General features: G+C 45.3%; 1 protein-coding gene across 1 annotated transcript; it reads right to left on the reverse strand.

Moving 5' to 3' along the window:
* Positions 1–2624: 2624 nt before the first annotated feature.
* On the reverse strand, positions 2625–13603 carry LGALS2 (galectin 2). The gene is made up of 4 exons (XM_083158030.1): positions 13456–13603; positions 9718–9800; positions 6325–6484; positions 2625–2816 (listed from the first exon to the last, which is right to left on the reverse strand). Exons 1-4 carry the CDS (start codon positions 13459–13461, stop codon positions 2670–2672), a joined length of 396 nt encoding a protein of 131 aa, XP_083014156.1. The 5' UTR covers positions 13462–13603; the 3' UTR covers positions 2625–2669.
* Between the last annotated feature and the right edge of the window lie 1374 nt (positions 13604–14977).

The raw sequence follows: 14977 nt of genomic DNA on the forward strand, positions 1-14977 counted from the left end.
CTACTGTATACAACAGGGTGTGACTCTATATCAGAGGTTGCAGGCATCAGTTACTTGTGGTCAGGGCCGCCGACAGGGGGGTGCTGTGGATACAGCTGTCCCGGGTCCCGGCCTATGGAAGGGCCCAGACAGCTCACTTTGCCCACAGTGCCCCCCCCCCCCCCCCCCCCCCGCCGCCTCTACCCAGGCAGGCAGGAACTCACACCACATAGGGCAGCCCGCAAAGCACTGAGCTCAGAACACAGAGGGGGAGGTCTGATCAGCATCATCCGGGCGCTCCCCTCTGTGTCCCAGGCTCAGCGCTCTGCAGGCTGCACTGTGCTTGCACAACCAAGGAGCTGCCGAGGAGATGAAGGGGGGTTACACCACCACCAGGTGAGTAATTGGGGAGGGGCAAGGGGGAGGGGGCGGGGGCGTCGGTAGAGCTTGACTGAAAATCAGTCCCAGGTCCCAAAATTCCTGGCGGCAGCCCTGCTTATAGTTCCAGTTAATTCATGTTGCTTAGATAATACATTACTTATTTGAGGTTCTGGACATGTACAGTAGTTTTAATTAATAGAATCACCTTATTTAAATTGGATCCAGGTCAGTGACATTAACATTGTGACTAATATGCTTTGAATTGCATTTTGCAAGGCTCCAAGATTTGAAATTGTGAACCAACTATTTTACCAACACAGCAAATGTCTCTTCGTTAAGTGTACATTAGTATATTTGCTTGTTTTTTTATAATATCAATGTTATTGAGGTTAATAATACTCTAGGGACAAAAAAGCCCAAATTAAGCGAGTTTAGCTTTTTTTGTCAACTAAAATAAAATAAAAAAACCAAAACCAGTCATGGACAAAATACAAAACCAGTGGACAAATTAGAACCAAAACCAGCAAAAATGGTCCGGCGGCCATCTCTAAATTCAACCAAGATAACCTTATCGTAGCCCTGAGCTGGCGAAGTGGCTGGGGAATTTAAGGCCTTGAAGGCTGTTAATACATAGCCCCTGCTGTTAATTACTGGGGGGGATTGCAGGGGATAGCCCCGCCGAGCGCTACTCGGCAGGCTTTCCCTAGCACATGTTAGGTGCTCTGTAAGTACTGTAGGTACTTGTGTAGTTTCACGGCGGCACTTCACAGCGGATCGTATGCAAATTGTATGCAGTATTTGCATATGATTTGCATACAATTTGCATATGATTTAGCACACCCCCACTATCCACATCAGCCCGAAGCGTGGCGAGTGGACACAGTATGCGTCCTCCTGACCTGTTCATACTCCCACTATCCACTTCGGCGTGGAGTTGAAGTTATAAAGTGTAGCGTGCCACTGAGCCCGAAGCATGGTGAGCTCATGCGTAAAACGAGCCTGAAGCGTGGCTAGGGGATGCGGAATACACGTCATGTAATCCGTGTCGCATGCGATATTTGCATACGATTTTGCATGCAATGCGATCCGCAGGGAAGTGCTACTGTGCCGCTGTGAAACTACACAAGTACCGTACTGTACATTTGAAAAAAATGTAATATTCCCGGGGGGGGGGGGGGGGGGGGTGTTTCAGCGGGAGAGGCCGCCAAGTCACTGCACGGGTGGGGGGGGTTTGGGTTGATGCAGCAGCGGGTGCCGAGTCGCTCCAGGGGGGGAGGAGAGTTGCTTACCTCCATCCAGGGGGGACCTGCTCCCAGCTGCCGCCCTCCAGTGGCCTAAAGCTGCCTAGTGGTGGCGCCGGCCCTGATCTCTACTAGCCTATAGGAATCTGTTAGCATAGCTGTAAAATATATGTGTCACTACTACACATAAACCAAAGCTCCTGGTTATGTTTATCCCTCTGGTTATGCTCCAACAGTTCAGTCTACTAATCACCATCTTGTGTACACCACAGAATTGGGGTGCTGGACGGGGTCCCGACATTTGGGATACTGACAGGCATTTACCCGACGTCGGGATTCCGACTGACAAAACACTGACAGCCGGGTTCCCGACGGCCGTCGGCTATTTTTCCTCGTGGCGGTCCACGACCCCCATAGCGGGAGAATGGAATAGGTGGCTCGCGTAGCCACCATGCCCGCATCGTGGTGAGCGCAGCGAGCCCGCAAGGGGCTTAGTTGCGCTCACCATGCTGGGTCCGGCCAGTCGGGATCCCGACGTCGGGCTAATGACTGTCGGGATCCTGACTGTCAGACCCCTGTACCACACCCACAGAATAGTACACACATATCAACACATCTCACACACCAGCAGTGGCAGAACATACTAGTATGGTGGCACAGGCCAGAGAATGGCATCCAAATGGTTACCAGTAGCACAATTGTGTCCCTGGAGGAGAACCGTTTATAGAGGCAGAGCAGAGAACATTATGCAGGGACTAGCAGCTAAACAAAATTAAAAGACATAAAAAAGATTAAAAAAAAATAATACAAACAGTAAAATAGTGTTTTTAAAACAAATGGTTACCATAATATGTTTCTTTATGTACTGTACTACCCAGTTACAGAATGCATATTTATAATGACCGGTTCATTCATTTGATGTTACTGTCATATGCATCATTGATTTTGAATAATACACCAAGCTATCTCATTTCAGTGTCTCTGTTTCATTGTGTGAAGGAATTCAAAAAGATATGACAAATGTTTTAATTAAATTAATATTTATTGTGGCTATCAGAAAGTGTACTTTCACTCGTACTTGAAAGATGTGACCTTGAAGTCACCTTTCACAGACAAGTACGTCATTTTATCATAGCCGTGTCGATTGGGAAAAGTGATCTCATGACCGTCAGGAAGTTTCACTTCAAACTTGTCCCCAGCGAACTTGATTGAGATCTGCGGAGGAAAAAAAAAGAAATTCATTTCTGATGATTTCCCAGAATTCCTGTGTTCCATAAAGTGGTTATAATTTCACAGAACACAGGAGTTTGGCCACAGCACTCACAGAGAGGAACAGCTGATCACTCTTCCGCATTGGGCAGAAAAGCTTTTGTGATTTTCTACTCATGTATTGGCATAATTTTACCTCGAGGAAAGGGTCCCGTGGCATCTGCACACGTGGTCTCTCAAGTCTTCAGTGATAGTGTAGGAATATTAAAAGTGATTACTTAATGGTTTTAAGAAAATGCATTGTTTGTGCCTGTGATCATAGTGAGTCAACACAACACTTCATTGACTCCGTAAGTGACCGAAAATGAAAAGAGTGGGTCAGTGCCGGCTTAAGGGCCGCATGGACATGGAGCTGATACTTGTGAAGGGACAGTTGTGAGAAGCAGAGGAACTGTGACTAGTACTTGGTTGGTGTGGCCAATGCCAAGTGTGCATGTACACCCCATACACTATCAACTCAAATGTTGGTACTTCCTCATCTTTGCAGCCACCGCTTACACTACGGAACTTACGTACTATACGGTGAGCAGCCACCACCCTGGGTCCATGCCACCCTCCTGTGTTAACGCCACCAGCTATTACCTTTAGTAAAGTTGGGACGAGTGAAACAGAGCGAGCCACCGAGCCTGAAGTGTTGGCGAGTGAAACAAGCCTCTAAAGCATATTTGTAACGGTTCCCTCGCCGAAAATCCTTACATATCGGTCAAGTAACGGCTAATGTAAGTGGCGTAGCGGTGGCTACAAAGATGAGGAAGTACCCAAATGTCTCCATATATATGTAGAAAAATTGTATCATTTTTTTTGAAGAAAGAAAAAAGAAATTTTTTATAGTTATGATTGATGACCAGTTATGTGGCCACCTGAGTGATTGGCCATCATACTGCTATGATGATGGACCTGTTTTCTATTGAAAATAGGGGGTACCACACCAAAATTGTTTTACCAATTTTTCCCATACCAGTCTAGGCTCAGGGCTCACTGGGACTGGTTCTGGACTTGGAAAGGAGTCAACGTTTAAAAAATAAAAAACACTTTTATTCACTTTTTATGCCAATGAAGCTGCACAGATCTTAGTGATCTGAGCAGTGCTTCACCCAAACTCACGTGCCACTGACAGGTCTGTTATATGGGTCAGTTTGCCATTGTTTTACAGGTGTGTTTTGGACGGTTTGTAGACCAACCATTAGTATTGCTTTGGCTCCATTATCTGTCTACTGTATGTTAAAATATTAATATTGGGTCTGATGTTCTAAGTGTTCTATTGTCAGATTTTGGCTGCTTTGTCATCAGTTTTGACTTTGCTAAATGGTCGGGTAGCAAAGCCACTTGAGAAAGATGACCAAATGCCCCAAATCTACCTTTATTACAATTACCCCTACATCTTAGGGGTACATTCATGCTGCTTTCAGACCGCAAAACTGGCTTTGACCCTGTATTTGAAAACGTTTCCAAAAACGGGTCTGCCAGATAAAACCCCTTTCACACCGCAGCTCTTAAACGGTATATTACCGTTTAAGTGCCGATTTTTTGACACTGGCAGACCCGTTTTTGGAAACTTTCCAAATACAGGGTCAAAGCCAGTGCAGCCTTCAGCCCTCCCCTCCGTGCAGCTCCCCCCTCCCCCCGAGCGCGTGTCGACACCCCCCGCGCGTGTCGACCCCCCGCGCGTGTCGACCCCCCCGCGTGTGACTTTTGGAAAATGGCTGCCCCCATACGAAAGACAGTTTTTTTAAACAGGTTTTCCTATGGGGCAGCCATTTTCTGAAAGACACTTTTTTTCTTAAGTGCTTCCGACCATACAGAACTGCAGTGCCGGGATCCACAACGGAGGTACCGGCTGCACGGGGTAGGTCGACACGGGTGGGGGGCGTCGACACACGCTGGGGTTGTCGACACGCGCGCGGGGGGCGCTGGGCGGCTCCAGTGCTGTGAATATTTAATGAGCGCTCATTAAATATTCACTGCGCTGAATTTAGGACCCAGCTCATTGGCTGGGTCCTAAATACCGTTTCAGACCCGATTTTGAGCCTAAAAAACCGGGTCTGAAACGGGTAGGACCCTGCATTTTAACTGGTTAGAAAAAACTGTATTTTCTAACCGGTTAAGTGGTCCTGCACCTTTCAGACCGCACAGATTACCGTTTTAAAACGGTAAAAAAACGGCAATATACCGTTTACAAAGTGCGGTCTGAAAGGGGCATCACTAAGATGGGAGTTCTATTGAAGATGGGATGTTGCATAGCAACCAATCAGATTCTACTTCTTATTTATTTAACACCTTCTAGTAGATAATAGATAGAATCTGATTGGTTGCTATGGGCAACATCCCATCTTCAATAGAACTTCCAGTTTAGCAAATTTCCCTTTTTAGGGTGAGATGCACTAAAGCAGAAATGCCTGTTATCGTTTTTTTACCGCATTTTGGTATGCAGGAAAATCCGCACACCGGGTTGCTGCTGTGGGGATATCGCCAGTAAAAGATGACGATACCCCACATAGAATCCTATGGGCTTCATACTGCAGCCCCGCATGAACCCCTGCCACCCCACACAGACCCCCACCCCCTCACCTGTGCCCAGGCAGCCTCCTGCTGTGCAGCCCCAACCGATGATCTCCTCCTCCTTAGCACCTACTGGGTGCAGGGAGGAGGAGGCAGAGCCTAGTAGCAGCAGCGGGAGGGGGAAGAGGCGCTGGGGACTCTGTCATCCTCCACTGGCTGCTTCGCAAATACTGGTTGCGATACTAATCTCATATGTTAGTCTAGAGCAGGGCTGGGCAACACCGGCCCTCCAGATGTTGATGAACTACACATCCCAGCATGCCTTGCATCAGTTTCAGCATGGCCACATAGCAAAACTAATGCAAAGCATCCTGGGATGTGTAGTTCATTAACATCTGGAGGGCCGGTGTTGCCCAGCCCTGGTCTAGAGCATATGCTATTAGTATCATAGCCAGCGAAAGGGGGCGGTAAGGGGCAGCGGATGTCAGTGCATCCCACCCTTAGTGTTCCTCATATCAATGTTCTCATTGAGCAAATAATGAATAAGGGCGAGATGTATCAAGCTTCAAAAAGTGATAAAGTGGAAAGTTATAAACAACAAATCAGCTCCTACCTGTCATTTTTTCAATCCCAGCTTTTAACATGACAGTTACAAGCTGATTGGCTGGCTGTTTACCACTCTCCATTTGATCACTTTATGAAGCTTGATACATCTGGCCATTAATGAATAACAATGATATGACTATTACAGGTAAGTGCATGCTGTTACAACATCTCTCTTATCTTTTATCTGGTAACTGAACCAAAGCGTCATCATAATAAAATGATTGTGTAATTAATAACATGATATGAATAATGCCTGGGTGGATGAGTAACCTTTATCATATTACCAATATGCATGATAGCATCACGCTTGTCCCTTGGCATAAGATATCTATAATCTCCTCATACTGACCTTGGCCTCTGTGCCCGGTGTAAAGCACATGTGCCCTGTCCGCTGTTCTGTCTCCCAGCTGTTGTTGCGCTTGGAGTTGCACACAACTGTTTTTTCAGTCAGCCGAGGGTTAAAATTAAGTCCTACGTCACTGGAGCTGCGGCCCAGGTTGAAAGAGAAGCTGTATGGACAAAGCAGAAGTCAAGTAATAGATGAGAGGTAATACTGACAGATACAGTATTCAGCCATAAGTTGGACATGTTTCGTTTTATACTACTGGAAAACAGTCATGTATAATACTTTTTACAGTTTAGGGGCCAGATTCTCTAAGCTTCAAAAGTGATAAACTGGAGAGTGAAAAACAGCCAGCCAATCAGCTCCTACCTGCCATGTCACAGGCTGTGTTTGAAAAATGTCAGACAGGAGCTGATTGGCTGGCTGTTTATCACTCCATTTTATTACTTTTGAAGCTTAGAGAATCTGGCCTTAGATTTCTTATATACCTATACAGGGACGTAACTGACTACCACTGTGGTATACTTCCCAACATTCTTGTATGGAGAGTCGGGACCATAGTTGCCTACCCTCCTGCATTCTGCAGGAGACTCCCTGAAATAGCAGCAATCTCCCTCTCTCCCTGATTGCTCTAGCAATCTCCCTCATGTCACCTAGCCAACATTATGCAGCTGTTACATTTTTGGGGAAAAAAGGAATGAGAGATAGACACATTTACATTAAATCATCAGCACCATTTCCCAGCATTGGTGATAAAACACAATAATCCCTATTGCTACATGCATGTCTTGTGGCCAATTATATAGAACCATGTGTAAAACACAATAGATGAACAATCCCTGACACGTACCAGTGACTTTTCTTTAGCAAGTATAGTAGCTCTTACTAACTGCTTTGGGGCTCATCTACATTTGGATATAAGTCATTTTAAAAGATTTCTCTTAGATATAGCAGTACACACTCACGCGTCTAGGTCTCTCCATATATGGAACTAGACATGCCCTTTGGGTGGAGCATGACACACCCCCTCAATGGGCCATGGTACAAAGTTTTACTACCAACTATAATCTCCCTGAAACTAGTTTTCAAAAGTAGGCAAGTATGGTCGGGACTCCCACACGTGAGCAGATGAGCACTGTTTAAAGTTTTCAGTGTCGCTAAGATGTAACTCAAATCCGAATTGGGGATTGATTGGTCAGGGTACTCTGGAGCTGAAAGATACACATTAAACCCCTATACCTGTAAAAGGCACCCGTTTTTCAAAAATACAGTTTATTTCTGATAAATCAGGTTCTATTATTGCAGTAGTTCAGTTCCAGTGCATTTCTGATATGCTGCAACACAATGGATCATGCTGCATTTGTGTTAGCAGATATGTCATCACCAGAACTGTTGGTTCCTTCCCTTTGATATTTAGAATCTTATGTTCGCCAGTAGTGATTAATATGTATTACATAATATACTGCGCTTACAGCTACAATTCAAATGGATTACTTGAAGTTGGACATTGTACCTAATACAGACCTGATCGCTGTGCTACTAATTTTTGGAGTCCTGCAATCAGGCCGGCCACCCTGTCAGAGTGAAATCCAACACGTGTAAGCCTGCAAATTGCTTAGCAGGGCTTTCAAAAAGGAGCTGGATCGGAGATTAGCTGCAAATCCATCCGCTAGACGCTCACCATTGAATGCTTTTTCCATTGTGTGCAATCTGTGCGTAGCCCAGGACCTACTCAGCAGCTGTTATAGAAACAGGCTGATCGGGGCCAGAGCTGATGTTAAACACCCTCCACTAAAACGTCTAGGTGCGCCTGCGTTTTCCCTGACACTCCCCCAAAAAATCCAGTAACCACCCTCAAATGCCAACTTCATTTCAATCTACTTACGTATGGCCAGCTATAAAAAAAAGTAGCAGGATTTTATTGCAGGATAGGATAGGAGCCGTATTCGCACACAGTCCGTCCATAACCGAATTCGCAAGCGTGCGATCACGTCTGATTTATGCCCATTCTCCTAAGTTATAAATTCTTGTACTGTAGCAAACAAGTGTTTAGGCAGTCCCATTATTAACCCTTTTATGGGCATTTCCATCACTTGACCCCAGTATTACCGGATTACACCAACCCGCCGCCCATACTGGCAACTCAGGAGCTACATTTATTACACTAGTTTGCTAGCGCTGATGGCTCATTTATCTTCCTGCTGCTGCATGCCTTAATGTGCAGCGCTGCATAAAATGTTGCCACTTTATAAAGGAGAATAATGACTATCACTGACTGTGAATATAAATATGTTTTACAAAGCATCTGATATGTAGAAAGTTTTGGTGTTCCCAAGTGAACTCTCTTCCTGTCTGTTTCCCACAACATGTATTACCGGCAAGGGATGTCACAGGACCTGATTCCAAGGTGGGAGTAAAGTTGGGTACGCACTGGCCGATATATCGACTCTGTGTTCCTCCGATATTTCTGGGAATGATGGTCATAGACATATAGCATCAGTTGTCGAGCAAATCCATCTTCATATATACCGGTGCATCTGACTATGTGTACAGGTGGTCTGTAAACCGCCCGTACACTTTTTGGGAGGGGGTGAGGGAAAGGTCACAGCTGGCGAGCAAATTGTCATGCCCATCTGGCTGGGTGACCTCTCCGAAAGGTTGAACAGACGATCCGTGAATGTGTATACATATCTGTGGTCAGGTGTTGGTCAGATCATGAGCTGATCAGGAGCTGATTTAAAATGTGAAGAGAGATATAGATTTGGGGAGGCTGTGTCCAAACTAAAATCTAAATGGCATCGTTAAAGTCAAGCTGACCAGTATTTGTGGACTACATGCTAAAGCAGACAGTATTTATACTGTATGCAAATAAAATATAAATGATGTATTTGCTCCAATTGCATTGTAACATGGTTTGTCCCAATGCAGTTACTTTTTTCTCCCACGTCAGACTCGGACGCGTTGTCAACTTTGTCACTCTTACTCTTTTTTTAAAGAGACTTTGCATGCGACATGTACAGATTGAGCTGTCCTTAACATAACAAATGGACTCTGATTGGTACATTTATTAAGAGGGGAGTTCTGCTGATTATATAGGATGTTGCCCATAGCAACCAAACAGGATCTATCTATTATCTCCAAGAGTGCTAAATAAATAAGTCGATTCTGATTGGTTACCCATAGCAACATTCCATGTGAACTAGAACTCCCATCTTAGTACGTTTACCCCTGAGTATTCTTATGCATGTAAAACGCTTTTATCACATCACCCATCAAGACCTAAATTTGGAAAAGAGAAAATGGGCAACTCCACCAAAGTAAAAGGTAATCATTAGTATAAATGTCCCCGCATTACATTCATTTGCAGCAGTCCATAGAACAATGGCGCAGTGAACTCACTTCTTAGCATCACCTGGGAGCTGGCCCTTTAACTTCAGACTTTCACCGGATTTCAGCTCCAGATTCAGAATTTCAAATTTCTCCTGTGTGAGTAAAAGATGAAAGCCATGGTTAATTAATGTAGAGCGCGTTCTTGGGAAAATGTGTAATCATCATATTCTGTCTGACTGACAATACTGTGGATACAGTCACCACTTGCCTGCACTAACATACATAGTTAAACTGCACTGGGGATTACTGCAGCTGTCCACCCAAGGTACTGTACAATGTGATTGCCCTCAACATACATTTATTATAAATGTTTTCCCTAAATGCTCATAGCCAGGGGTTGCTTTTCATTTTCAGCAGATTCCATACGGACAACCAGACCCATTGGAATATGCAGAGACCATGGGCTGCAGTGCCATTGTTACACCACTGTGCATAGCATAGAAATGGTGCCCACAGCAATGCATCACAGCAATAACAGAAACGGACAGGGCCCGATTAGGGTGCCGGAGGACTCACAGGCAGTCGGGATTCAGTCATTACCTCGACATCGGAATCCTGACTGCTAAAAGCCTGACACACGGGTAGCGGGTATTCTCCCTCATGGGGGCCCACGACCACCTTAGAGGGAGAATAAAATAGGTGGCAAGCGCAGCGAGCTACTGTGCCCACAGCATGGCGAGCCCGCAAGGGGCTTCGTTGTGCTCCCCCCGCTGTCTGGGACCGGGCAGTCGGGCTAACGAATCCCGACTGTCAGGGTGTTATACCACACCCTCGATTAAAGGTGCCCTAGGCTAGTACTCGTGTAGCTCCCCTTGTAATGCTGCTAAACACATGTGTATGGTTCCTCAGGGACTCACCAGTCATACTGCCCCTGCGCATGTAATGAAGGTTATACAACTGGCATGTTGTATCTAATGCTTGTGGCATGGCATGGGAAGGAGACTTTGGCTTTAGGCTGCCCAGCTGACACTGCTATACAATGTACATAAGGTAATAGTTCCATCAGCTATGAAGAATGGAGTAAATCAGGCCTTCATTTTATTTCTTGGCTACCACCTGCCCCCCACCAATCCTGGTGCCCTAGGCTGCAGCCTAATCAGCCAATTGGTTAATCAAGCACTGGAAGCGGACACATCTGTATTACATACTACACATTGTACTTTGTATTAGACCGAATAGACCTTAAATCCCTGCTAGAACTCCTGTGCTTCCCCCTGAAAAGTGTGCAACAATCTTATTGTGGTTTGTTAGTAAAGCGGGAACGCCGTCTGCAGCCACATTGGCATTTGCTGGTGATGTGTTCACTCATATTAAATCGATGGGACTATATTGCACTGTGTTTATTAGCATCATTCATCTGTTGCTTGTAAACCCAATTGATAATAAACTGTAGCTATCCTAACAACCACATCTTTTTGGTAACTTTATATCCTCTGAACATCCTGCAGAAACAATGGCTGAATTGTGGCATTGCGTCATGCTCCATTTTTATAGCCCCTGCAATGGCGTTGATAAAATGAATCCCGATAAATTCTATGGCCATAAAACAATGATAAGCATATGGGAATCACAGGTTAGATAAAATGCTGGTAACTACCTCCTGGAAAGTCATACAGGTTAGCTGAGGGTAAACAGCACAGGAAATTGGCAAAGGGGACAAAATGTGAAATATTAATCCCCATCAGTAACGTAACTATAGCGCCGCAGACCCCGCGGTAGCGGGGAGACGCTCAGAAAGTGTGGGTGCCGGGGGTCTGTGGGGCTATTGTTACGCCGCTGCTGCCTGCTGCATCTCTGGCTGGGACCCGCAGATGTACTCTTCTGTAGTCCCGGCTCTCTTCCCGGCTCTTGCTGCTATTAAAAACTGACCTTCAAAAACTGTCTGCCCCCATACAGCAGACAGTTTTTAAAGATGCTAGAGGAGGCGGCGGCCTCCTCTAGCATCCTTAAAAATGGCCTGCTATTAGGGGCAGCCATTTTGTGAGGGTCAGTTTTCAATAGCCGCATGAGCCAGGAGGAGAGGAGTTCGAGGAGCACCGGGACAGCAGACAAGACCAGCAGGCGACGCCGCATACAGAGCAGTAAGGCAGGGGAATTTTTCAGTGGGGTAGAGGGGGTGGGAGGGGGGTGGGTGATAAATTAGTAGTTACGCCACTGATCCCCATACACACTAGACAAGAAGCCCTTCTGAGTAATATACAAACGTCTAATGCAGGCATGCTCAAACTATGGCCCTGCAGCTCTTGTGAAACTACAAGTCCCATCATGCCTTGCCACAGTTTTGCTAGTAGGGAATGCTAAAGCTATCAAAAGGCATGCTGGGATTTGTAGTTTCACAACAGCTCGATCACCACAGTTTGGACATGCCTAGTCTAGGGTGTACACTCAATAGCGCATCTTAACAACCCCCATCTGCTGAACATCTATGTCAACTTTGGCTATATAGTAAACGGCCCGCATGTTCAGCGAGTCGCGATGACATCACTGAACAATATAATTTACTGATATCGTTGAATGTGTACACTCAATAATGTTTGACCAGCCAACTTGGGGCCCCTAGTCATTTAGTGTGTATGGGTTTTTCATCTGACTGTAGGCATTCCATTGGTTAATGATATACTGTAGGGTGTACATACTAGACAATATTTTTAAGGGAGTTCATCTCTTTAAAAGTAAACCTCAGTCCAAATTTAAAGCATAGCTCATGTTTAAAATCTATGCAGTACTGTATGTACTATAGAAAAAGCATTTGCTGGTTGAACTTGTAATGCATACATTTTAGCAAAAGTTGGAGTAGAGCATATAAAAGTATGTAAAGGAAAGCAACACTTTTTACAATACAATCAATAATGTTACAGTAAATATCTGAGCACCATTGGTTAAAGAACCTGATTTACAGTTGAATGACAATCCATTTAAACAACACAAAAAAGGGACAAACTGAAAATAATATCATATGAGCTTCAAATACTAACTGGCTCCCCCCAACTGCCTTCACCCCCCCCCCCCCCCCACACACACACACAAACCCCCAGCGGGACATTGACAGCCGCGGCAAGGACAGCGAAACAGTCTCCAAATAGCGTTCATAGTCAAATTCAGCACAGTGAGTAAGGGTGGGGAGACACCTCAGTTTGGACTTACACCAGAGACAGAACTACCATTGGTGTAATAGGTGCAGTGCACCAGAGCCCCTGCGGACTAAGGAGCCCATTGCTGCCACAGTCACCCTTTTCCTGCCACACTCTGCCTCCCCCTGCTTCTCCCATCACCCTCTGCCTCTTCCTATCACCCTTTGACGAGTTGCATATAGTGAACTTAGGCTGTGGTGGATGAGGAGGGCCCAAATAACAAGTTCCGCCACTGACTTACACCGACAGCTCTTTTGCAGGTTTCTTAGTTGGTGATGTTGCTAGGTAACTGTTAATTCTGGACATCTCTATATTCTAGATTTAAAGCCACATACAGTACACAGTATATCCTGATACATGAAACTCCAATTACAGCTGTAGAAACATGAGTGTACAGATGCATATATTACATGTATTAATAATACTCAATTCTAGGTTTAACTCTAAATCATCTCATGATGTACAATCTGTAATGTAAAGTTTTGTAAAACATAAACCCATGGCTGGGTGGATATCTGGGCTAATGGTCAATTCTTTGGTACTGTATGTATTACACATTGGTGCTTCAGACAAAACATAGGAAATATATATATATACAATAAGGATGTAAACTTACAGCCATGGTGGAGAGCTTGCTGGTGGTTCTACAGGGAAGCTGTGGAAGAATGTACTTCCTGCAGATTGGGACCCTTATATATCCCTTTTCATTTATTCCTTCCCAATATCCGAGTTACACATTAACATGAATGGATGCTGGTACAGTCACATCAGGACTTTGGACTGGTAACAGCATAGTTATAGCTCGGTAAACATGACCATACTGTAGAAGGGGCATAACCATGACAATGTAGGTTACTGTAGGTGTGCTGGTGACCGTGATCTGTAGCAAAAATTACAAAGTAGAAATTTCACCATTGTTTGTAATGACTCACTGAAAGCCATTCATTGATTTTGTCAGGAATGTATACTCAGTGTGATTGTCACTGGTGTCGAAGTTCTGTGTTCTAAGTTCACCATGCAGGTGAATATGAGGAGGTAAAATAACTAGTAGGTTTCCCTGGGGCCTCCGCACATCTGGTGCCCCCACACCGCCCCCCCCCCCCCCCCCTCGGTACTTGGCAAGCACAGCGGGGTTCATGCAGCGCTGGGAAGGCAGCAGGGTCATTGCGGCGGATGGGCAGTTAGCGGTGGGGTCTCTGTGGCGGATGGGAACTAGTAGCGCTATTAGTTCCCATCTGCCGCAGTGATCCTGCTGCTGCCGCAGGGACCCCGCTGCCTCCCCAGCGCTGCATGAACCCCGCTGCCCGAATCCCTGCGCTGGCCAAGTACCAGGGGGGGGGGGGGAAGCATTGTGGGGGCCCCAGATGTGTGGGGGCCCCAGGGCAACCGCCCCTGTCGCCCCATGTATAATCCACCACTGGTCTACAGCTCCCATATAACCCTGGCCTGGGCATTAAAGCTGCTAATACTAAACTGCTAAAACATACATTTGCTAACAGACGATATAACTTTTTAAATGTCCAACATCAATTAAGAATCATATCTATTTAAACTGATCTGAAATAGATGGGAATCAATTAAAAAAAGGACCTTTAATACATACAGTATATCCCCAGGAGTCCAGCATAGATATCATATAATGGGGGAAATTTACTAACAGAAATATGCCTATTTTAGGTGTATTTGTAGGCAGTCGTATGCAAATACGACTGCCTACGCGTATTTTCGGCATTTACTATGCCTGAAATACACCAATTCGTATTCATGGCACATTCGTATTCGTATTTACGAATACAAATGTATACGCCATCGGAGGAATACATATAAGAACCACCATTCAGTCGAACGGTGATTCCTAATTTACTAAGCGGCTAATTTTACAGCTTATTGCCGTTAAAACACAACTCATTTTCCAGGCATATTTGTCAGAAGCATGCACAGACCAGTTAGATCTGTGAGGGCTTCAGTGTAAAAAATAGAAAAAAATGAATAAATAATTTAAAAAAAATGGCGTCGGCTCCCCCACACGCACACGGTCATAAAGAGCCGGTCCTGGTTTAAAAAAATCACGGGGCACACAAAATAGGGGTCCCCTGGATTTTTAAAACCATCACCAGGCTCAAGGGCTGGTCCTGGTT

This window comes from Crinia signifera, chromosome 8 (assembly GCF_055691185.1).
Source record: "Crinia signifera chromosome 8, ASM5569118v1, whole genome shotgun sequence".
Lineage (NCBI taxonomy): Eukaryota > Metazoa > Chordata > Amphibia > Anura > Myobatrachidae > Crinia > Crinia signifera.